Source organism: Nomascus leucogenys, chromosome 7b (genome assembly GCF_006542625.1).
Source record: "Nomascus leucogenys isolate Asia chromosome 7b, Asia_NLE_v1, whole genome shotgun sequence".
Classification (NCBI taxonomy): domain Eukaryota; kingdom Metazoa; phylum Chordata; class Mammalia; order Primates; family Hylobatidae; genus Nomascus; species Nomascus leucogenys.
In genome coordinates this window covers 90392661-90418232 of record NC_044387.1, presented here as the reverse complement: position 1 = coordinate 90418232, position 25572 = coordinate 90392661, and the positions used below count along the sequence as shown (strand labels likewise).

At 36.7% G+C, this 25572-nt stretch overlaps 1 protein-coding gene across 2 annotated transcripts in view; it reads left to right on the top strand.

Annotated features, from left to right (window-relative positions):
* Positions 1-25117, top strand: part of AADAT (aminoadipate aminotransferase) — a 30198-nt gene extending 5081 nt beyond the window's left edge. For both annotated transcript variants that reach the window (XM_003257968.3, XM_030816328.1), the window contains exons 4-13: positions 6688-6762; positions 12005-12214; positions 14699-14764; positions 16118-16200; positions 16655-16751; positions 17955-18016; positions 18866-18930; positions 20523-20629; positions 23370-23471; positions 24379-25117. In XM_003257968.3, the coding sequence (XP_003258016.1) occupies positions 6688-6762; positions 12005-12214; positions 14699-14764; positions 16118-16200; positions 16655-16751; positions 17955-18016; positions 18866-18930; positions 20523-20629; positions 23370-23471; positions 24379-24420 (909 nt within the window). In that variant the 3' untranslated portion in view covers positions 24421-25117. The remainder of the gene's footprint in view (positions 1-6687; positions 6763-12004; positions 12215-14698; positions 14765-16117; positions 16201-16654; positions 16752-17954; positions 18017-18865; positions 18931-20522; positions 20630-23369; positions 23472-24378) is intronic.
* The last annotated feature ends 455 nt before the right edge of the window (positions 25118-25572 follow it).

The following is a 25572-nucleotide window of genomic DNA, read 5'->3' as shown; positions in this document are numbered from 1 at the left end:
GCATATAACTTTTGACTCCTCCAAAACATAACTACTAATAGCCTCCTCTTGACCAGAAGCCTTACTTATAATATAGTCAATTAACACATATTTTATATTTTATATGTATTGTACACTATATTTTTACAATAAAGTAAACTAGAGAAAATAAAATGGTATTAGAAAGTCATGAGCAAGAGAAAATATATTTACCATTAAGTGGAAGTGGATCATCATATAGGTCTTCATCCTCATCTTCATGTTGATTAGGCTGAGGAGAAGGAGGAAGAGGAGGGGTTGGCCTTGCTGTCTCAGGGGAGGCAGAGGCAGAAGAAACTGTGCATATAAGTGAACCTGTGCAGTTCAAATCCATGTTGTTCAAGGATCAACGCTAATTAGGTTTTCATTTGATCTGTTAATATGTACATGCTGCCACCCAAGTGATTCCTTTGGTCCTAGGATGTCTTGTAAAGCTTAAGTCAATTAGAAACTTTTCGCAGGAGGATACTGTTTGTCATAAGATGCCAAAAGCTCATAAGGAAAAGGTAAATTGAACATCACAGGCCAATTGGGGAACAAAAGTCAAATCTTCTGTCTCAGCTGATAATGGCCCTACTGTTTGTGGTGAGATGTGGGTTGTTAAAATGATAGGAAAAAGGACTCAAACTGGGGACTGTGAAACATCACAAGTTAAGAAGCGATTATCCTGTGACTTACGTATGATTTAGTCATAATAGACCCCTTTGATTTAGGCTAGAAAAATCTATTGCCTGGCTCTAGTGATTGTAGTAAAAATCATATTATCCACATAATTTACAAAGATTGTCAAACCTTTTATTACTTGACCTAGAAATATTCTTTAACACTGTTGATCTCCCCATCCATTTTATTTTAAAAATTTAATTTTTAATTTTTTCTGTTGCCATAAAGTACACATATAAAATTTGCTATCCTTGCCATTTTTAAGTATACAGTTCAGTAGTAATAAGTACATTTATATTCTTTATTTTTCCTTCACCCTATCTCCCCCCTGTCCTTTCCAGCCTCTGGTAACCACCAATCTACTCTCTATCCTTATGAGATCCACTTTTTTAGCTCCCACAGATGAGGGAGAACATGCAATATTTATGTTTCTGTACTTCGCTTATTTCACTTAACATAATGACCTCCAGTTCTATCCATGTTGCTGCAAATGACAGGATTTTATTCCTTTTTTATGGTTGAATAATATTCCATTTTGTGTATACCACATTTTCCTTATCCATTCATCTGCTGATGGACACTTAAGTTGGTTCCATATTTTGGCTATTGTGAATAAGTGCCATAATAAACATGGAGGTGCAGATACTGCTTTGATATATTGATGTTTTTGTTTTGGATATATACTCAGCAGTGGAATTGCAGGAATATATGGTAGTTCTATTTTCAGTTTTTTGAGAAACCTCTGTACTGTTCTCCATAGTGGCTGTACCAATTTACATTCCCATCAAAGTGTATAAGGGTTCCCCTTTCTCTACCCTCATCAGCATCTGTTATCACTTGTCTTTTTGAAACTAGCCATTTTGACTATGATGAGGTAATATCTCATTGTGGTTTTGATTTGCATTTCTGATTGCATTAGTAATATTGAACTTTTTTATGCCTTTTGGCCATTTTTATGTCTTCTTTTAGAAATGTCTGTTAAGATCTTTTGCCCATTTTTTAATGGGATTATTTGGGGGTTTTGCTATTGAGTTATTAGTCCCTTGTCAGATGGGTGGTTCGCAAATATTTTCTCCTCTCCTGTAGGTTGTTCTCGTTCCTTGAAGTGCATTATTAGGTTGTTAATTTGAAGTCTTTCTACTTTCTTGAAACAGGCATTTATTGCTATAAACTTTCCTCTTAGTATTGTTTTTCCTGTAGTCCACAAATTTTAGTATATTGTGTTTCCATTTTCATTTATCTCAGTAAAACTTTTAATTTCCTTCCAAATTTTTCATTGACCCATTCAGGAGCACGTTGTTTAATTTTCATGTGTTTGCATATTTTATAAAGTTCCTCTTGTTATTGATTTCTAGTTTTATTATTGTGGTCAGAAAAGATATTTGATAAGATTTGGTTTTTTTTTATTTGTTTAGACTTGTTTTATAGCCTAAGGTATAGTCTGTTCTGCAGACTCTTCATTGTGCTGATGAAAAGAAAGTATATGCTGCAGCAGTTCGTTGAATATTTTTGTAAATGTCTACTAGGTCTATTAGATGTAGTATGTAGTTTTACCTCAATGTTTCTTCATGTTGATTTTCTGTCTGGATAATCTGTTCATTACTGAGAGTGAAATGTTTAAGTCTCCCACTATTATTGTATTGCATTCTATCTCTCCCTTTAAATTTATTAATATTTGTATACTTGGGAGGTATGGTGTTGGGTGCATATATATTTATAATTGTTATATTATCTTCCTGAATTGACCCCTTTATCATTATATAGTGACCTTCTTTGTTTCTTTTTACAATCTTAGGTTTGCAGTCTATTTTATCTAAGTGTAGCTACACCTACTCTTTTTAGGTTTCCAATTCCATGGAATATGTTTTTCCACCTCCTCATTTTCAGACTGTGTGTCTTTATAGATGAGGTGGGTTTCTTGTAGGCTGCATATGATTGGGTCTTGTTTCTTTATCCACTCAGCCACTCCATGCCTTTTAATTGGAGAATGGAGACCATTTACTTTCAGTGTCATTATTGATAAGTTAGGACTTACTACTGGCATTTTGTTGCTTGTGTTCTAGTTGTTTTGAGACTCCTCTGTTCTTTTCTTCCTTTCTTACTGTCTTCCTTTGTGATTAAGTGATTTTCTCTGGTAGTATTTTGTAATTTGTTGCTCTTTATTTGTAGTGAATCAATTATAAGTTTTTGTACTGTGGTTACCATGAGGCTTACAAAAAAAAAATCTTTTAACAAGTTATTTTAAATAGGTAACAACTTATCTTGGATCAACTTATCTTATCTTGGAGAAGCAAACAAATGCAAAAAACACAAAAAAATCCTCTATTCTTTAACTCCATTCCTCCCCACATTTTGGCTTTGAGATGTCTCAATTTACATATTACCTATCTTAACAAGTTGCTGTAGCTATTATTGTTTTTGACCAATTTGTCGCTTAGGCTTCATATGAGAATTATGAGTGGATTGCACACCATAATTACAATCATAGAGTATTCTGGGTTTGTCCATGTACTTAATTTTACCAGTGGGTTTTTTACCTTGAAAAGTTTTCTTTTGCACATTAGTATTTTTTTCTTTCAGGTTGGAGAACTCCCTTTAGCATTTCTCATAAGATGGATCTGGTGGTGGTAAATTCTCTCAGCTTTAGTTTGTCTGGGAAAGACTTTATCTCTCCATCATATTTGAAGGATAATTTTGCTGGATACAATATTCTTGGATGATTGCTTCTTGCCTTTTGGCTAAGATCAAGTGTACAATATTCTTGGATGGGCCGGGAATGGTAGCTCACGCCTGTAATCCCAGCACTTTGGGAGGCTGAGATGGGAAGATTGCTTGAGGCCAGGAGTTCGAGACCAGCCTGGTTAACATAGCGAGGCCCCATCTCAGTCAATCAATCAATAAAAAATATATATATATATTTTTAGATAGCAGCTTTTTCCTTTGGGCACTTTGAAAATGTCATTTCTCTTCTTCCTGGCCTGTATGGTTCCATTGAGATGTCTGTTGCCAGACAAATTAGAGCTCATGTATATATTATTTTCTTCTTTTGTCTTGTTGCTTTTCACATCTTCTCTTTGTCCTTAGCCTTTGAGAGTTTAATTCTTATATGCCTTGAGGTAGTTTTATTTGGATTGAATCTGTTTGATGTTCTCAGACCTTCTTCTGTGGCCTGGATATTTATCTGTCTCAAGTTTAGAAACTTTTCTGTTATTATTTCTTTAAATAAGCTTTGTATGCCTTGCTTTTGCTCACCTTCCTCTTGCAGACCAATGATTCTTCGATTTAGTCTTTTAGGGTAATTTTCTATATTTCATAGGCACTCTTTGTTCTTTTTTCTTTTTTCCCTGACTGTATTTTCACATAGCCAATCTTCAAGCTTACCTATTTTTCCTTCTGCTGGGTCCATTTTGATGATGAGAGCCTCTAATGAGTTCCTCAGTTCAACAATTCTGAGTTCAGTATTTCTCAGTTACAAAATTTCTGGGGTTTTTTCTTATTTTTATTATTTCAATCTCTTTGTTAAATGTCTCTGATAAATTTCTGAATTGCTGTTCTGAGTTATCTTGAAGATCACTGAGTTTTCTTAAAACTGCTATTTTGAATTTTTGGTCAAAAAGCTGACAAATTGCCATCTTGTTAGGATCAGTCACTGGATTTTTGCTTTGTCATTTTGGGGAGGTCATGGTTTCCTGTTTGCTATTGTTTCTTGTAGGTATACATCAGTTTTTTGCATTAAAGGATTAGTTATTTATTCTATTTTTTTTGTTTGTTTTGTCTGGCTTGCTTTGCTTTTTATTGGATATATTTGCTTAGTAAATCTCTATTGCTGGGTCACTGCTTCCTTGTTAGCATCTTCCTAGGTTGCACCTTAAGCCCAGGTTTACTAAATAATTCGAGAACAGCCTGTCCCAAATCAGGGAGGTCCCAAAGGATTTATTCCATTGGCATGAGATGGCCAGCAAAAGAATTATACCCAGGAACCTCTGGAACATTCCTCCTGCAGTGTGGTGCTGCTGAACAGTCACTCTGCTTTGGCATGCCTTTCGCTGAGTTACAGTGCAGAGTTTCCAGGGCTTGGAATGGTAGTCCTGCCTCTCCATTTTGTCTCTGCCTGTCCTCAGGGATGTTTTTCCCTCCCGGCAGTCATGATGCTTCCCAAGGGTTAAGGCAAGGACAGGTCTCCTGCCAGGGAACCAAAGATGGTGGGGAAACTCTTGGCCACCTCAATCTCACTTTTTCCAGTGTAGAGGCCGTGAATTAGGGGGAGTTTTTCCACGTGCTTGGTGCCAGGCAGAATTGGGAGGAGGGGTATCATAGATGCAGAAGTATGTTTTTCTTACCATCTGCTCAGAGTTTTTTCACTTCTCTGTAGTCCTAGGAACTGACTCATCCTCATATTTGAGTTCTGGGTTGTTTCTGGTGAAAATTTTAGCACTGTATATTTGTTAGTGGTTTTGTGGGAGGGAATGAAGTCAACTTGCTTCTACACCGCCATTTTGGAACTGGAAGTCTCCCCCACCCTTTTGAAAACACTGTCCTCCTCCAGCTCTCTCGGTAGCATGTTGTGTGGTTCTCCTCCAGCCCACTTTCCCTGCCTTCCTTGCAGTGTCCTCCTCTACCCAGCACTTATTTATTGGAGTTCCCTGTAGCTCAGTCCTTGAACATCTCTCCTTAGTCTATGTACGTTCCCTGGGTATCTCCATTTACATTCACGTGATTAACCATATGCCAGTAACTTCTAAGCTCCTTCCAAATCCATTTGTCCATCTATCCATCTGACATCATCACAGGATGTTTCAAAGGCATCTCACACTAAAACAAATCATCCTCTCACTCGGATATGGATGGCTTTGTGGTTATGCGTTTCAGTGAATGGCACCACCCCCACCATCTATCTAGTTCTGTAACCAAATATCTAGGCATCATTCTTGACACCTCCTCTTCCTCATTTCCCTATTGTCCATAATCATGTTCCATTACTTTTCATTTCCTAATACCTCTCAGTTCTTCTCTACAATTCCACTGTCACCACTCTACTTTAAGATGACCCTTACCTGTTCCAGGCCTGTGGCAGTAACTTCCCAAACAATCCTAAAAGCTTTCCAAACTTTTCACATGTATTCTCACCCTTCTTTCATTCTTTCATACTGCAGCCAGATTGATCTTTTCAAGACGAGTATCTGATCATGTGACTCCCCCTCCCCACTCTCTTCTTAAAATCCTTACTTGCCTCCCTTGGCTCAAATGCCTATATGGTTGGTCTCTGCCCACTTCTGTCTGATGTCACACCACTCTTTTCTCTACATTCTGCCTCAAGACACATAATTATTTTGGTTTTTCAAATGTAACTATTGTCACCCACTACACCAACTCATCGCTTCCTCTAGGATGCCTTCCCTGAATTCCCTCAATGCCTAGGTCTTCCTACAATGAGCTCTTATGTCATTGTGCATCTGTACTTAGTATCACTCACCACCGTTTTTAATTGCACATTTATTGGGTAGTTGTTTAGTTGGTGTCTAGCTTTCCCAGTAGACCAGTAGCTCCATGAGAGTAAGAACCATGTCATTTTGCTGTTTTATCTCTGACACTTTACACAGGCCTGGCTTAACAGTAAACATTTAATAGATTTTCAAAGAATCAATAAAAGGAATAAATGAATGTTAGGAGCCAAACCTCTGTTCACCTTACTCCGGGACAGGAGTTGGCAAACTATGGTTTGAGAGCCAAATCCATTCCATCAAATTTTGTAAATAAAGTTTTTTTGGAACTCAGTCACACCCATTCATTTATATATTGTCTATGGCTGCATTTTCACTATAGAGGCAGAGTAGTTGCAACAGAGATCCTATGACCCACAAAATGTTTACTGTTTGGCCCTTTATAAACAATTTTCTAATTCTTACTCTAGAATCATGTGAGCTCAAACTAAAAAATGGGCTTCTGAGCATGGAAACAGTACTAACCTATGCTGACTAACAAGCTAACCTATGCTTCTTTTGTTAGGTGTTTGAAATGATCATTAACCCTGGAGATAATGTCCTCCTAGATGAACCTGCTTATTCAGGAACTCTTCAAAGTGTGAGTATACATTTTTACTAAAGGCAACTCTCTTGTAGTAAATAAGAAGAAAACTTATAATAAAGGTTTTATAATAACTTTATTATAATAAAGTTAATATCTTATTAACTTTAGAATAATCTGTCCACAGAAAAATGAAATAGCATCTTTTATCCATAAGCAGGATAATCTTAAATGATATGTACAAAGTATGTTAAATGTACCCTCTTCTTTATACATTTCTTTTTTAAAATCCAAGTGTATAGGCATTAAAATTAGATTATGCAAAATCATGTCCAATTCTCTTAATATTTCACTTGAAATGTAACTTAAATTACAAAAATTTATTTTTTATTACTATCTTATTACCATGTGCATAAGTACAACCATGTTATATGTCAGTTTAGTATACTAATATGGTATAATGAGGACTTTCCACTCCAAAGTTAGATCCGTGGAACTGTGATATACAGAATGAGGAAGCTGATAATCTGACTCTGCTCTGCACTAGTCAGAGCACATTGCTGAGAATTAGGTTTGTTTGGGGCAGTCTACTTTAAGACATAAATGTCCACAACTGGAGCATATTCAGAGAAAGACAATCAGAGTAAATAGGGAATTGGAAGCCATACCATATGATGAATGGTTGTAGGAACTGGAGCTATTTTCCCCAGAAGGAAAAGACTCAACAGAGGCATGAAAACTGTCCTCAAATACATAAAAGTTAGCCATATGACAAAAGAATTAGATTTATTTGTACATGACCTTAGGTTAATAGAACTGGAATCACAGGGAAACAATTTCAGCGCTGTATAAGAACTTGCTAACCATTGGCCTTACCAGACTTCATAAGGGGTTACAACATTGCCCATCACTGTAGGTAGTCAGTCACTCTTGACTGCCACCTAACACAAATATGGCAAAAGTAATTCTAGCTTAGAGTAGGGGAATTGAATGCGATGACTTTTATGCTCTATTGATTCCAACTTCATGAATCCTCTTATTTTTTTCAAATTTTATATTATTTTTATGAAAATCAACATATAAAGCAATATATAAAACAATTCCATTTGTAATAGCATCCAAAAGAATAAAATACCTAGGAATAAATCTAACAAAGGAGATGGAAGGCTTATACATTAAAAACTGAAAAATTTTGCTGAAAGAAATTAAGCAAAACTCAAATGGAAAGACTTCCACAGTTCATAGATTGGAAGACTTAATATTGTTAAGATATTAATACAACGTTAAGCAATTTACAGATTCAATACAATCCCCATCAATAAGCCAACAGCCTTTTTTGCAGAAATGGAAAAGCCAATTTTCAAATTGATGTGAGTTTAAAGGACCTAAATAGCCAAAATAATCTTGAAAAAGAACAAATTTGGAAGACCCCCACTTCCCAATTTCAAAACTGCAAAGCTACAGTAATCAAACAGTGTGGTACTGGCATAAAGACAATCATATAGACCAATAGAATAGAACTGAGCATCCAGAAATAAACCCACAAATCCAGTTGATTTCAGTAAGGGTGCCAAGATCATTCAGTGGGGGAAAGGATAGTCTCTTCAACTGTGGTGCTGGGACAACTGGATTTCCACATGCATGTAAAAGAACTTGGACCCTTACCTCACACCATATGAAAATTTAACTCAAAATGGATCAAAGACCTAAATATAAGGGCTAAAACTACAAACACTTAGGACATAAGGGCAAGTTTTTATGACCTTAGATTTGGTGGATTTTTTAGATATGACCAAAAATATGAGCAACAACAACCACAAAAATAGATAAATTGGACTTGAAGATTTAAACGCAGTTATGTATCAAAGGACATTATGAAAAAAGTGAAAAAAGAGTCTGTACAATGGGAAAATATTTATCATAATATATCTTTATATTATGATAAGCCTTTATATTATTATATTATTATAAACCTTTATATTATTAATAAACCTTTAATAACAAGAACATATAAAGAACTCCTACAACTCAACAGAAAGATAAACAACTCAATTTAAAAATGGACAAAGGACTTAAATAGACATTAGCCTGAAGAACATGTGCAAAAGGCCAAATGAAGAACATGTGCAAAAGGCCAATAAAAACATGTGCAAAAGGCCAATAAAAGATGCTCAACATCATTAGTGGTTAGAGAAGTGCAAAGCAACATAAATCAACATATGAAAGCCACAAGTTCCATGATCATGTAGTGGTTAGTACTCTACAATGTGTGACAGTTGTACCTGCAGTCTGGTTATTTGGCAAGATTCAGGCTTGAGGAAAAAAATTTTTTTAAATAGAGAAATGCATATCAAAACTACTGTGAGATACTACCTCACACATACCAGGATGGCTATTATTAAAAAAAAAATAGTGAATATGTGAAGAAACTGGGTTCATTCATTGCTGGTGGAAGGAAATGTAAAATGGTATGGCCACTGTGGGAAAGTTTGTCAGTTCCTCAGAAAATTAAAATAGAATTACCATGTGACCCACAATTCCAGTCATGGGTATATACCCAGAAAGAATTGAAAACTGGGACTCAAACAGATACTTGTATACAAATCTTCATTGCAATATTATTTACAATAGCCAAAAGGTAGAAGCAACTCAAGTGTCCATCAGTGGATGAATGGATTAATGTGGTATATGCATACAATGGAATATTATTCAGCCATAAGAAGGAACACAGATCTGATACATATTACAGTATGGATGAACCTTGAAAGCATTTTAACTTTAAGAAGCCAGACACAAAAGGACAAATATTGTATTATTCCAATTATATGAAACATCTAGAATAGACAAATTAATAGATATAGAAAGTAGATGAGTGGTTACCAGGGGCTGGGGAGAGTAGAGAATGGAGAGTTATTGATTAATAGGTACAGAGTCTCTATTTGGGGTGAGGAAAAAGTTTTGGAAATAGACAGAGGTGATGGATGTACACATTGTGAATGTAATTAATGCCACTGAATTGTACTCCTAAAAATAGTTAAAATGGACTAGACGAGGTGGCTCACACCTGTAATCCCAGCACTTTGGGAAGCCGAGGCTGAAGGATTACTTGAGGTCAGGAGTTCAAGACCATACTGGGCAACATAGCAAAGCACGTATCTACTTTTTTTTGTTTGTTTAATTAGCCAGGCAGAAGGCTGAGGTGTAAGGATTGCTTGAGCCCAGGAGCATGGTGTTACAGGGAGCCATAATTGCACCACTGTACTTCAGCCCAGGCAACAAAGTGAGACCTTGTCGCTTAAAAAAACAAACCAAAAAAAGGCTTAAAATGGCAACAATTTTACCACAATAAAACTAAAATAAAATAATTACTTTTTCTTAATGATTGGATACTCATATTTTCCTAAACTCCTAAGATTTGAGATTACATAATGTCTGTGAATGTAAAACCAGTGTCTACATAGAAAGCGTGCATATACACACGCACAAATGTTTTCACATACCCAGACAGAAAAACAGAAACTGTATGCCAAGCTTTGAGGAAATATGCTAATAAGCAGTATGTGTTTAGTTTATGACCCAGTATTGATTTGCTTTATTCATGGTAGATGTGCTTTATAAGATTAAGGCCTTTTAAATTTGTCATAAGGAGGATCTGAATTGTTCTTTTTTTATGCATAATTCTATATTTGATTGCTAAAAGAGTGTTTGCTTTTCATTTGCAATTTTTTTAGAACCTCATTCAATTATTATTTCTTAAGTTTCTTTTTTTTTCTTTAATGCTCAACCATGAATGAGATTCCACAAATTTGTATAAAGCTACATCTATAAGCAATGCCAGTACATGCCAGTTCAGCCTTAGCAATTGGTAAAATATGGAAATTCTACTGTACTGCTTGGTGATCCGCTCATCCCATTCAGTGTCCCACCACCACCCTGGCTTCCCTGACCCCTCTCCTAGGACCACCCTGAACCTCCCATGATCCAGAGTTAATGTCGGCATAACAGAGGGCCTACAGGTTCCCATTCCAGCCCTGCACTGTATCTGATATACCCATGCTATACCACTTGTTAAATATTTTTAATATCACCTCTGCTTGTGACTATTTTATATATGAACACAACAGTAAATGAATCGTGATTTACTCTATCAAAAAACATTCATTTGTAAAACCCCTACTTCATAAACCAGTTATAATTATAATTATGAAGATAATTCATGGGTACTCATCATGGACATAAAGATGGCAACAAAAGATACTGAGGCTGACTGCCGGGGGGAGTCAGGAAGGGGGCAAGGGCTTGAAAAACTACCTGTTGGGTACTATGCTCAGTACCTGTGTGACAGGAGCAATTGTACCCCAAACCTCAGCATCATGCAGTATACCCATGTAACAAACCTGCACACGTACCCCTTGAATCTAAAATGAAAGTTGAAAAAGTAATAATAATAAAGGAAAAATCAGAAAAAAAGATAATTCCATCAGAAGAAGCTAGGTTATGCTGTAACAAATGACCCCAGTAGTTTTATTTCCGTTACACTCCATATCCACTACAAGACTGCTGGAGCTCAGTTCCATGCCATCTTTCTTCTAAGCCCCAGATTGACAGAAGCAATCTCTATCTGAAACATGGTCAATCTTAGAGCAGAGGGAAAAGAGACATAGACAACCACAAGCTGGATTTTAAAGCTTCTGCCTGGAAGGAACATGCATCACTTCTGCCCCGAATTTGTTGCCCACTGCAAGACACATGGCCATACCTGACATAAATGGGGCAAGAAAGAATTATATAATTCCCTGGGAAGGGACAGGAGGTATTTTTGAACAATAATGGAATCTGCCCCAGGGGCGTGGCGGCTCACGTCTGTAATCCCAGCACTTTGGGAGGCCAAGGTGGGCGGATCACGAGGTCAGGAGATCTAGACCATCCTGGCTAACATGGTGAAACCCCGTCTCTACTAAAAATACAAAAAATTACCTGGGCATGGTGGCATGCACCTGTAGTCCCAGCTACTCGGGAGGCTGAGGCAGGAGAATCACTTGAACCAGGGAGTCGGAGGTTGCAGTGAGCCAAGATCGCGCCATTGCACTCCAGCCTGGGTGACAGAGCGAGACTCCATCTCAAAAAAAAAAAAAAAAAAAAAATGTATAACCTCAACCCTCAACAGCTCAGAGCTGGGTGCAGGTTTATATATTTTTAAGGGTATGAATGAGCAAGTTCTTAGTTAGAAAGAAAAAAAAACCAATAGCACTTACATTTGTAATCATGACTGACTCAGGCTTTCTTTTGTGCTCAACAGCTGCACCCACTGGGCTGCAACATTATTAATGTTGCCAGTGATGAAAGTGGGATTGTTCCAGATTCCCTAAGAGACATACTTTCCAGATGGAAACCAGAAGATTCAAAGAATCCCCAGAAAAACACCCCCAAATTTCTTTATACTGTTCCAAATGGCAACAACCCTACTGGAAACTCATTAACAAGTGAACGCAAAAAGGAAATCTATGAGGTATTGTAGAAGAATGGGTTGAAGTAGTTGTGTTCCTGTTTCTTTGTGACTTTTTAGAAGAGCACTATGCAAGCTCCCTTTCTTATTAGCCTTTTGCTTTCAAGGAATATAATTTTTAACAAAAGGAAATCATATATGCTCAGGGTCCTAATAAATTTAGACACAATAAATTTCTGCATCTTTCATAAGTTATGAGATTTTTCTTTCCCCATAATTGATGTTTTAATATAAAAAATAGCATCCTTGGCCTGATGTTAAATTTTATGAGATTATTTAATATTTTACCCCAAGTTTGATTTCCGTTATTTTCTGTGTTGTTAACTTGTCTGTTCTGCTTCCTACTCCTTGTCATCTTAGGTTACCAAGAATTCTTTAAAAATAAGAGGCATGCTCCCCTTTCATAAAATCTCTTTGAGATACCTATGATGCCTAGCTTTTCACTATAAACATTTTTTTAAGTATCAAACGTATATTCAGCTCCCCAGAAATCTTTGAAAAATAAGAGAAATGTGCCTTTTGGAAAGTCTCTTTTATGTACCTGACTGTGTCCCCAACCTTTCACTACAAATAGCTTTTTCAAATAAATACCAAACCCATGTTAAACTCTATAGAATTTAGTCACATCCAGTGGAATCACAGGAAAGATTTCAGCCAGTTCCTTTTACTTAGAAAATTTTTAGTTTCAAAATATTGTCTCAGGTTGGGTGTAGTGGCTCACGCCTGTAATCCCAGCACTTTGGAAGGCTAAGGTGGGAGGATGCTTGAGCCCAGGAGTTCAAGACCAGCCTGCGCAACATAGCAAGACCCCAACTCTAAATATGTATATACACACACACACACACATATATACACACACACACATATATACGTGTATCTATATATACACACATATACACACATACACACACACAGTCATGTTCTTACGTTTGTACTTCCCAGGCTCTGTCGTGAGTTCTCTTCTCTGTTTACATATTCCCCAGACAGCCTCTTCCAGTTTTGTGGCTGTCTATTCCATTACATACACAATGACTGGCACATTGCCTGGCCCCTACCTCTTCCCTGAGCCCCAGGCTTCTGTATCCAACTTTCTACTGATATCTCCACAGAGATGTCTAAAAATTATTTCACACTTAACATGCCCAAAATAGAACTCCTGATTTTCCACAGCCCCACCCCAAACCTCTGATCTACAGCCTCTCACATTCTCCATCTCCATAAAGAGTGCAACTATGAATGGTTACCCTTTATTCCTGTCTTTCCCTCCTTTGCCCCCGATCCCCCACATCTAGCTTCTCCTGTGGACTCTACCACTGAGCTTATCCAAGTCCATCCATTTGTCTGTTGTCATCACTGTCCCCATCTTCTGAGCCCCTGCCTGCCCTCACTGGACTCCTCCAATGCCTTCTTCACTACACCAGCTGCATTTCACCCTGCCCTCTAACCAGTCACACTCTTCACACAGCAGCCAGCCACATCTGTCCCTGCAGAAATGTCAGTATAAAGCCCGGCTCCGGCTCCAGGTTCTCCTGTTTACAGCCCTCCGGTGGTTTCTCCTTGAAGTTAAAATAAAGCCCAAATTCTTTTATCTGCCTTGCAGAGCTAGGTAACATGGTCGGTCTGTTCTCAAGCCTTCTCTCTTATCATTCTTCTTGCTGCACTTGGGGCAGCCGCACTGTCCTGTTTAGCCCTTAAACATGTCAAGCGTTTTGCTTATCCTGGGGCCTTTGCCCCTTCATTCATCCCTCAGTCTAGATTCTTCTTCTCTGATATTTGCACAACTGATTCCTTCCTGTCATTTTAAGCTCTGATATTACCTGGTTTGGAAGGCCTTCTCAGTGATTGAACCTGAAATAGCTACCCTGTCACTCTCTCCCTCACCTGTTGTAATGCTCTGCCCAGCACTTAAAAGCCACCCATCTAGCTGGGCGCAGTGGCTCACGCCTGTAATCCCAGCACTTTGGGAGGCGGAGGCGGGTGGATCACTTGAGGTCAGGAGTTTGAGACCAGCCTGGCCAACATGGTGAAACCCCATCTCTACCAAAAATACAAAAATTAGCTAGGTTTGGTGGTGCATGCCTGTAATCCCAGCTACTTGGGAGGCTGAGGCAGGAGAATCACTTGAGCCCAGGAGGCAGAGGTTGCAGTAAGCGAAGATCGCGCCACTGCACTCCAGCCTGGGTGACAGAGCGTGACTCTGTCTCAAAAAAACAAAGTAAATAAAACCATTCGTCTAATGTTTATTCTGCGTATGATCCACAGGCTCCACAGGCTTATGTATATTCTGTCTTTCCCCCTGGAATGTAACTTCCATGAGAATAAGAGCCTTTAATGCCTTGTTCCTCTTTTTATCCTCATTGTCTGAGACAATAGACACACAGTAGTTCCTTGAATGAGTACAAAGAATTATAATTTCAAGGGAATTTAATTTTAGATAACTTTCAAGAAATAGATTAAGAAATAAACAATTACTTCAACCTTTTTTAGCTTGCAAGAAAATATGATTTCCTCATAATAGAAGATGATCCTTACTATTTTCTCCAGTTTAACAAGGTAAGTGATGATGTGAACTTATTTCACTATTAGAAGATAAGTTGTAAGTTACTGTACTGTGTTGGGTATTAGGCTGACTGCTGAGTCAGAACTAATCCACTTTTACATGGAAAATAAATCAATTATGATTAATTTGCTACTACTTTACTTTTCAGTCTTCCAGTTTTATTATGGAATTAGTACCTTTCTTTTTTGGTATTACTGCTCTTTCCAGAAATTACTTACCTTCAAAATAGTAGCTGGCTTTCTATACCAGGCACTGCGACAAACAGAGTAAATCAGGGCTGATGGACGTCTTAAACTCCACATCCAAGTTAACAGCTCCTCAGACATCACTCAGGGATGTGAACTGAGTTTCATCTTTGGCAGTTGACTTCTGTGTCTTGGTGGTGGCCGATTAGAATGACGTATGAGAAGGATTAGGAAGCCATGCTCAAGCTGAAGGAGAAAGAGGCTGTGCTCTCTTAGCAGTGTCCCCGATGGACACAAGAGGAGGCATCACAGGCAGCGCACCACACCTTTGCCACCCTGTCATTTATATCCTGGATCTTACTGCAGGGTAATGGGCATTTAGATTGATTCTCACACTATTATGTATGTGAGCTACCTTTCATGATGACTTTTTTCTGATAGATGATAATAATGTTAAGACCAAAGCCTGATTCTTCAAAAGCCAACACTTTCTTTGCTCTCAGGGCTGCAAAGAACATATACTTGGATTCAGCTTGCCCCTTAAATATACTGGGAAGAGATAAGAACTCTTGATTTCTCTACAGGGTTTCCTAAAACATCACTTTTGCCTCCTGCCTCCCACCATCAGCATGCCAGCAAATTTCCTTTCTCATCTGTAGCTACTTTTAAAGTAAATGTTGAAGTCAGTCTTTCATGTTGACTAATTTTTCATCTTCATTCTCATCATTTTTCTTTCTGTCGGTCCTAAGGATCAGCGTTCTCTCTCTGAACACCCTTCAGTGCTGCTGGCCATCCTCATTATGGTCTTGTTCAAACTAGTGTTTCTTGAGTCCCTCCTGTAAGTCTGTTAATCCTGGATTTCAACCTCTGGGTCAAAGAGGGCCTGTTTGAAGTTTCCCTAAGTTCATAATAATGGCATCTGGAGCAAATAATAAGCCCTTGTGTGTGTTTTTGGCAGAAAAGCCATGAAGACAAGCAGATGCTAATAAAAGAATATGCATCTTTGTTTGTTATTCCATGTTAAAGGGTTGAAATAAAGGTAAGAGAATATTTGTACTGTTGTTATCCAAATCCATCTCCTGTCTACTCTCTATTCAAAATAATCATACAGTGACTAACAGAGCTTTCAGACCAACAGTATTTTTTATTTTTCATTTTAAGTTCAGGGTACCAACATTTCTTTCCATGGATGTTGATGGACGTGTCATCAGAGCTGACTCTTTTTCAAAAATCATTTCCTCTGGGTAAGGCCCTGTGTCTCTAACTTGACGCTAGATCTAATAGAGCCAGAGATAGTACCTCAGTATCTTTTAGTCTAGACAATTTTTTTCACTTCAAATGCTTGTAGTCTACTTGTCTTAAAATACCAGTTTCATGATTAATATTAACACAGGCCTTTTTTTCCCTTTATTCACCTCCAATAGTCAAAGATTCTTGGCTGTTTATCTAAAGTTGTAGTGGGACCAGTCAGGTTTTTGATATCAGGTATGAAAGGGCACATTTGGAAATACGTGGTCAATCTTGTTTTAAATGTATACTTAAATTTGTTTTTGAAATAAGAAGTAGTTAATTAGAATGTTTTAATTATCTAGATCCTTTTGTCCCCAGGTCACAATTGTCAGTCTAATGAAATCAGGAAAGTGATATGTATTAATCGTTAATTGGAATTGGTATCGTGCCTTTTCTCTTTCCACATAGGTTGAGAATAGGATTTTTAACTGGTCCAAAACCCTTAATAGAGAGAGTTATTTTACACATACAAGTTTCAACATTGCACCCCAGCACTTTTAACCAGGTAAGGACAATTTAGGAAATCGATTTTTTTTTTGTAATCAGATTAGAATTTTAAAAAAAAATAGATGGTATAGAACAGAAACTCCAAACCTGTTTAGTGACTCATAGTTTGCCTTCTTTGCAGACATGCTAATCTTTCCTAAAGAAATGGGTTGGAATGCATTTTAATTAAAATAAAGTAAAATTAATTTAAGAGAATGTGTAAATTTCCTTACAAACTTTGAGAAATTATTGGATCGCTCTGTAACACAACCTCGCAGGTTGCAAGAATATGAATAGAATAGAAAAGTTTGTGTAGAATAGGACACTTGTTTGATATTTTATGTTCCATAAAGTGCAGATGGCCCCATGTTTTACCAAGTTGGAGACTTTTTTTTCATATTTTTTGTATCTGTTATCAACAGAAGTTCACTATCAATTTATAACATTTTAAATTTTTTTTTTTTTTTTTTTGAGACAGAGTCTTGCCCTGTCACCCAGGCTGGAGTGCAGTGGCATGACCTTGGCTCACTGCAACCTCTGCCTCCCAGGTTCAAGCGATTCTTCTGCCTCAGCCTCCCAAGTAGCTGGGATTACAGGCGTGCATCGCTATGCTCGGCTAAGTTTTGTATTTTTAGTAGAGACAGAGTTTCACCATGTTAGCCAAGCTCGTCTCTAACTCCTGGCCTCTGGTGATCCGCCCCCATTGGGCCTCCCAAAGTGCTGGGATTACAGGCATGAGCCACCGCACCCAGCCTAGAACTTCTGTTTTAAATAGAAAATCTCCAAATGTGTCATGTAACTTTACACATCTACTGTACATTTTTATATTTAGAGAAGCAGTATAGTATGGGAATTAACAGCGCGGGTCAGGAGCTGGATAGCCTGACTGAATTCAGGCTGTGGGACTCAGAAAAGTTAACTTAACCCTTGTGCCTCATTAGTAAAATAGAAATTTATAGAGATTACATTTGGTAAAATATATTAGTATCTTAACAATAGTGCCTGCTACATAACAAGTACCGTATCAATATTTGTTATTTTTACTAGTATCATCATTGTTATTAATTGACATTTGTTTTAAATCACTGACTATATAAGCCAGGCTCAGCTTGTTATATCTTATTGTGGTTTACATGTAATCAAAAGTGAGTTGCTTTTATATATGGCAAAAATTACATTTTCAGGGGATGAGACATGGTATTTATGATTTTATCTCTTTTAGCTCATGATATCACAGCTTCTACACGAATGGGGAGAAGAGGGTTTCATGGCTCATGTAGACAGGTATTATATCATTTCTTTAAATATTTATGAACAAAATAGGAGCCCAGTGAACATAGTACAGATCACCTACAGTATTGATTTATTCTTCTTTCCTAAGTATCCTGGGAAAGGAGAGACAATAGGAACGGTCTATTATAAGTCAAAAGTCTATTCATTTTATTAGCTCTTCACCTAGCAAGTCTTCTCAGCATCCAAGGTGTGGTTTGAAAGCAGTGTCCACCCACTCCTAAGGTAGTCCAAAATTCCCACCAGGTTAGGATTTACTTACTTAAATGATTTAATGGGTAAACTATTCATACACATAACTATTTTATTTAATAATGATTAATTGTGAAGGATACATGACACGGGATTTGGCTCAAGTAAAGATGAAGGTGAACATAATTTCCCTAATAGTCTGTATATTGGTACAAGTTATGGGTTACTTTAGCTGTGTAAATGTGGTACCTCCTAGGACATTTAGAAATAAGGAGGAATGGGGTATCCGCATTCCCAGACCAGTGATTCATTATTTCAATAGTATTGTCTTTTATCCTGAGTGATGAGAACCAGTATTTAGACAACTAAACACAAAGATTGATCCTGCTACTTCTAGGTTCCATATTTTACATAGAAATGGACTTCTCTTTATGAATTTTTATTTTATAATTATTCTACAATGAAGGAAAAAACACAGCGTTTAAAAGTTTATCACCAGACAAGTGAAACAAATATCCTCCGTTCTTCTATCAAGCATTCAACATTTTAATCAAGATAGAAAACAAATTCTTATAGCCTGGACTCTGGAGACTTTTTTGTTTCTGCAATCAATGTACTGAGCACATCCATTTCATTGTTTTCTTCTTCTAGGGTTATTGATTTCTATAGTAATCAGAAGGATGCAATATTGGCAGCTGCAGACAAGTGGTTAACTGGTGAGTGGAACGTACATTCGTCCTCATGATAAACAGTAGCATCTGTAAGAGTAGGGGATAAACACTGAATATTACTAACAATCCTGGTGGAAAAGAAACAGTCCAGGAGTATTCTTGCCAAGGAAACATTACACCATAAATCATCTCAGAAGCAACATTTGATAAACCTGGGCACAGGCCTTCCTATCCACTTTACCTGTCTGCTGCAAAGAATTTGTGATTAAAAAAAAATTGATCTAAAAATCAACACTAACTTACTTAAAGCTTAGTAATATCTATTTTCAAAAATTTTAGTTATTTCAGAATTTTACCCCAAAGGGTAAAATTGTCAAACCATTCTTTAACTAAGCTGTACAAAGGCAGATGTCCTAGTGACAAATTATTTGCCTTCTAATCATTAACCTCATTTATCTCTGTAGTATTATCTATTGCTAACTTGATTGCAAGATGTTTTAGATTCATTTTTTTATTATGAAGGTCAAATTAATCACATGGCTTTAATTATATTATTAATATGCCTTTGATATAAATAATAGTAAACCAAAAATAGCAATTCCTTATTTCTGTCCTATCTTATTTTCTATAAAGTCTTGGTAAAAACAGAATTAGTGGCTGAGTGCAGTGGCTCACGCCTGTAATCCCAGCACTTTGGGAGGCCAAGGTGGGTGAATCACCTGAGGTCAGGAGTTCGAGACCAGCCTGGCCAACGTGGTGAAACCCCGTCTCTACTAAGAATATAAAAATTAGCTGGGCATGATGGCGGGCACCTGTAATCTCAGCTACTTGGGAGGCTAAGGCAGGAGAATCGCTTGAACCTAGGAGGCGGAGGTGGCAGTGAGCCAAGATCATGCCATTGCACTCCAGCCTGGGTGAAGCAAAACTCGATCCAAAAAAAAAAAAAAAAAAACAGAATTAGTATCTTTTTGACAATAGCACTATTTTACCACTTTGCATAATAGTATGGAAGAAAAACTTTTAATCAACAGCAAGTTCTTTTTTAAAAAAGATAGTAAGTTAAATCAAAGATAATTATGCTTTGTTTTTGATTTCTCTATCCTAATACTCAATGAAACATAAAGCCCACAACTGCTTCTGGAATTCTTGACTTTTAAGTATTTCTTTTCATAATTAATTACATTCTGATAAAAACACTAATCCATTGGACATCTAAACTATTACAAGAATAGTAGGATTTGTTGTAATGCTGGAAGAATCCACAAATAACGGAAGAATCCTCTTCTAAATTGAAATAGCCATGTTTGTCTAGGTATGGTTCTAAGTGAAGGAGAGAGGAGTGGGATTTCTTGCACTACCCTAAGACTGACTACATTGTAAATATGCACACACGAGCTATTCACTTGCCCACCCTACCCCTCCCTTCCTCCCTCACCCACAGTAACTCTTTGAAATAAAACCCAGAACATCAATTTTGAAGGCTCACAAAATGGTATTTTCAAAAATGCTATAATTGAAGGAACTTTTTTAGGAATACTAGTTTCTACTTACTACACTTATGCCATTTAACAACACACTTTGATATCATCCAAAATGCCTTACTTTGGAAGACATTTATTCTCTTCTTTTGTTTGTAGGTTTGGCAGAATGGCATGTTCCTGCTGCTGGAATGTTTTTATGGATTAAAGTTAAAGGCATTAATGATGTAAAAGAACTGATTGAAGAAAAGGCCGTTAAGATGGGGGTAAAACTGGGAGGTGAAGGGCTGGGTAACCTAAAGAAAAGTTATACTTTTTCCTTGATATTTTACTTGAATAGAAATGGAAAGAAATGTTTTTGTTGCCCACCAGCCAACTCATAATGTTCTAATATTAGATATTTTACGGCATTATCAAAATCATAAGAAGTTTTTGGGTTACGTAATTATCCTGCTGGTCTAAATTAGTGGAAATATAGTTGTTCATCTCAGCTACTGATTAGCATAGTGGCTGAGGGTAGTCTCTGGAGCCACACCTGTTGGGTTTGAATCCCAGCACCACCCCTTAGGGGATGTGTGGCCTTGAATAGGTTACGCTTTCTGTGCTTTGTCTGTAAAACAGAGGTAATAAGAATCCCTCTCTCATAGGGTTGCTCTGATGATTAAGTGAGTTAATATATGTAAAGCCCTTAGACTAGTATGTGGCACATACTCAGTGCTCAGTAAGAATTAGCCACTGGTATTTAAAATGAAGGGTTTTTTTTTTTTTCTGATGATGAAAATAGAGTATACTCATGGTAGGATATTTGGAAAATGTATAAAAGCAAAATGAAAATTTTTTAAATAGCCCATGATTTTACCACCCAGATTTTGTGACCATTTATAGTATAGTTTCTTGAAAAGCTTGTTCTTACAGTATTTTTGCTGTGCACTTATGTTACATAGTTAAAATTATACAGAAAAGTTTGTATCCTGATTTTTTTTTCACTTAAAATTAGCTCATAGAATGTATTCTAGGTTTCTTTTTTTTTTTTTCCTCGTTTTATATTTAAATTATAAGTCTACTTAGGTTTCACTGGGGGCATCAAGTAAGCTGAAAATTCTAAATATTTTTCTGTGTAGCTTTCCAGTTTACCAGATGAATTATTCCTTCTCCATTAATTAAAGCCATTTGCATGTTTGTCAGTCTTTTATACACATTGAAACCTACTGCTAGATTCACTTTTGTCTTGAATCATAAGAACTAAAGGACAGATTGGATTGATGATGGCAAAGTGCCATGCTAGTGCCTAAGAGACAAGGTGCTCTAGAAGTTAGGTCTAGAGACAGACTGCCTGGACTTCAGTCCTACCTCCACCACCTTGGGAAAGCTATTATCCTCTCTTAACCATCTTACTTGAGGGCAGGACTCAGACTTCATTAATTGTTCTAACCCTAATCACAGCACATTGTAGGTACTTGATAAACACTTAATTGACTTATTTCAAATAAATACATTGTAATATAATAAATCAATTTGATACATTCTTTTCTTTTCTGTCAATGCCATTATCCTCAAAATATGTGGTAAGTGGTTATCTGTAGGTATGTCTAAGCGAGGCGCTAAGGATATAGACTTTGTTTTTACGATACTCTTCTTCAGTCCTCTTCATTTATCCCATATATCCTGCTACATGTTCTTTTTTTACCTTTTCTAATAATCTCCAGCTTTATCCTCACTTTGTTAGCCCAGATGTTGGTTATCTTGTGAAGAGATTATTACCACTCCCTTCTCTTTCAGCTCCTTGCTTCTAGTACATCCCAAAACTTTTCCATGCTACTGGGAGAAATGATGGCTTTCATTTTATTTTTAACCAGGACAGAGAAACCCATCTTCTGCCTTGAAATCTTTTGCCCAGAGTACTCCAAATCGTGTCACTCCCAACTCCTCTTGTTTTAGCAGACAGTGTAACAAGCAGTTACTCAATGCTTTTGAAGATCATGATTATACTAGTCAACCCTAACCACCATAGAAGATAAACTTGAAAATCTAAAAGACTTAATAAGCAATAGAAATTTATCTCTGACTCACATATAATTCTAAGATGTGACCTGCAGCCCTCTGTGTTCCAACAGTGATTCAGAGACCCGGGTTTCTTACATCTTGTTGCTTTTCATTCTTCAACACACGGATTCCAAGATGGCTACAAAATGGAAAGAGCGTGGCAGATCACACATGGGATGTTTTGTATGGGCCAGCCTTAGACATCTCTTACCTGGCTTGTACTCACATCCATTGGTTAGGATTCGCTGTCATGGTCACACACAGCTTGAAAGAGGCTGGGGAATAGGGTACATGTGATGCCCAGGAAGAAGAGGAAATGGAGCTTACAATCAGTGAGCTTTCTGCCTGTGTGGCCATCAAGAACAGCAGCTGTTCTGACCACCCCATCTTGACATGCTTACTTAATACTTTTATTCCTCCATTTTATACGTTACATTTTTTTACCTCCTTTCAGTTCTTTGAATGCACCAATTTTCTTCCCATCTCAGGGCCTTTACTCTCTGTATCTTTGCCCTCAAATACTGCTCCCTGCTTTTTGCCTGACATAATTTATCTTTCAGGCCCCAGCTTAAAGGTAACTTTCAGACTTATTAACTTACAAATTACTTTTCTAGTTAGATTAAACGTTTGTTTGTATTTATTACGTTTATTTTTCTTTAGTAAGCTGTCCTTTCTACATTAAAGCTGAAATTTGAGTGTTCTCAGTTTTCGTGTATTCCTGATATTTTGAGAAGAGATAGCATTTGCCATATTGATTCTGAACATCTTTTCAGTTTCTATGTGTTTAGTTTTGTTCATTGTAGGACATACACAATGTTTATATAAATTAGTATTTTTTCTTGTGATTTCTTTAACTGCTTTTAAACTTAAAACATCCTGTGCTACTCTGAGATTAGGCTTAACTATATTATCTGTGAGCTTTTCTTTAGTGGTCCATTACTTATCTTCCGCAAACTCTCTTAGGTGTTAATGCTCCCTGGAAATGCTTTCTACGTCGATAGCTCAGCTCCTAGCCCTTACTTGAGAGCATCCTTCTCTTCAGCTTCTCCAGAACAGATGGATGTGGTGAGTGTAGTATTCTCCTCAGAGTAATACTAGCTAGCAGCTTTATTTTTTTAATGCATGTGTATACTTTGTGAATTAGAATATTACTTAATATCCGTTTGGGTTTCTAAAATTCAGATATTTGTTGACCAGTCATGAACTATCATTAAAAGACCCATTTTACTTTGTTGCTAGACTTCTATAGAAATGAGACTAAATTGGAGTTAAAATTTATTGTCTGCATGAATAATGTATCACAACCTACTGAGCTGGGAAAATTGTCATGTTATGAGGAAAACTTCTTTCCTTCCTTTATTGAATTAACATGAGCCAGAAGTACAAATTCATGATGGCTGTCAGTCACTTTCTCTGAAGGAAAAAGTATCAGCAAGGGTCAAATAGAATAATATTCTTAATCACAATCTAGCTTTAATCAAAATAAGCTGTGTATGTGGAAATCAAACAGAAGAGCTATAAATTGAACAGTGCCCTTAACCTTGAGAAGGAAAGGGACATTTTTGGCATGTTCTTTACTTACTTGCTTTCTCATGTCATTAAATGTGTTTTTCATAAGTTCTCTCTGTTTTAACGTATTAGTGGAGTTGGGCAATTGAATCTATATAAAATGCAAGTGAGAGATTATGTAAAATCTAAAATAATCCATGTTATGGATAAAATGGAAAATGATCTTGAAGGCCACAAGAACAACAACAACAAAAAAATCCTGGAAATCTGATGTACTTCAGTCTTCATATTTTAATAGACATTGATGGCATCCTGCACAGATAAAGTTGATGTTAAACTTGACTTTTCAATGCCTTCTCTCAACCTTAGACAGATACTCCTTGTTTGGATTTTTAAAGTTATTACAGAGTTTCCAATGTAGTATCCTAATTTAATTAATTCTATTTTTTTTTTTCTGTTTTAGGCCTTCCAGGTATTAGCACAACTTATAAAAGAATCTTTATGAAGAAATTAAACTAGGTTGGGCATGGTGGCTCACACCTACAATCGCAGCACTTTGGGAGGCTGAGGAGGGAGGATCACTTGAGCCCAGGAATTCAAGGCTGCAGTAAGCTACGATCACACCACTGCACTCTCTGGCCTGCGTGGCAGAACAAGACCCTGTCTCTAAAAAAAGAGAAAGAAAGAAATCAAACTAATCAATGCTGCTCATGGATTTTTCCAATAAATTTCTTGTTTTGGCAGGAAGAAATGAACACTGGTATTAGACTTACAGATTAAATTTCCTCAAACATGTCCTATCTGTAGTAGTTCAACTAGACCCCTTTTAAAGTGCCTCTAAATTCATCAGATGGCCAAACTGTATTTATAATCCACTTAGGCATTTTGAAAAATTTTCAACCTGTAAAAAATTACTTTTATCTTGGATTTATTATAAAGAACTTTGTAGTTGCTTTATAATTTCCCATAAATTGTCTTTGAAACTAACATTTTACACTGAATTATTCTGAGATTTTAAAGAAGTAATTAAGTTCAAAATGGTATATAATGTGTACTTTTTCTACTTTTAGGAAAATTTAATGAGAGCTTATTGCAAAAATTGTTATAATTTGGTCATTATAAGTGACTTTTAGTAAAAGTACCATAAACATTATGTTATGCCACAGAAATTCCTTTAAAATAAAATTCTGAAACTAAACATACCTAAAGGCACCAGACCCATTAATTCTAAGTAAGGAGGGGAGATCATGGACTTAGGAAAATTTACTACATTGTGTTTTCATAATACTACATAATTTACAAAAACATTCTTATCAATTATGTAATTTAAATCTACTACAACCCTTTAAGGTATTAGGAAATACTTTTTTAATGATTTTTTTCTCATCTTTTAAAATCTTTATTAAAGTAAGATATGCTCATTTTAGAATTTTCAAACGATCCAGAATGTATAAGGAATAAAGTAAAAGCTACTCATTGTCTCACCCCTGGTGATAACTGCTATAAGCATTTAGCATGCTTCCTTTGCAATGTTCTCTGCATACACATGTAGTATCTAGAATAGGATCTCATTGTGACAGGGTCTTATAAATACCCTATATTCATTTTCTATTTGTTTTCTGTTTAACAAATTGATGAAATGTTCTATGACACAATA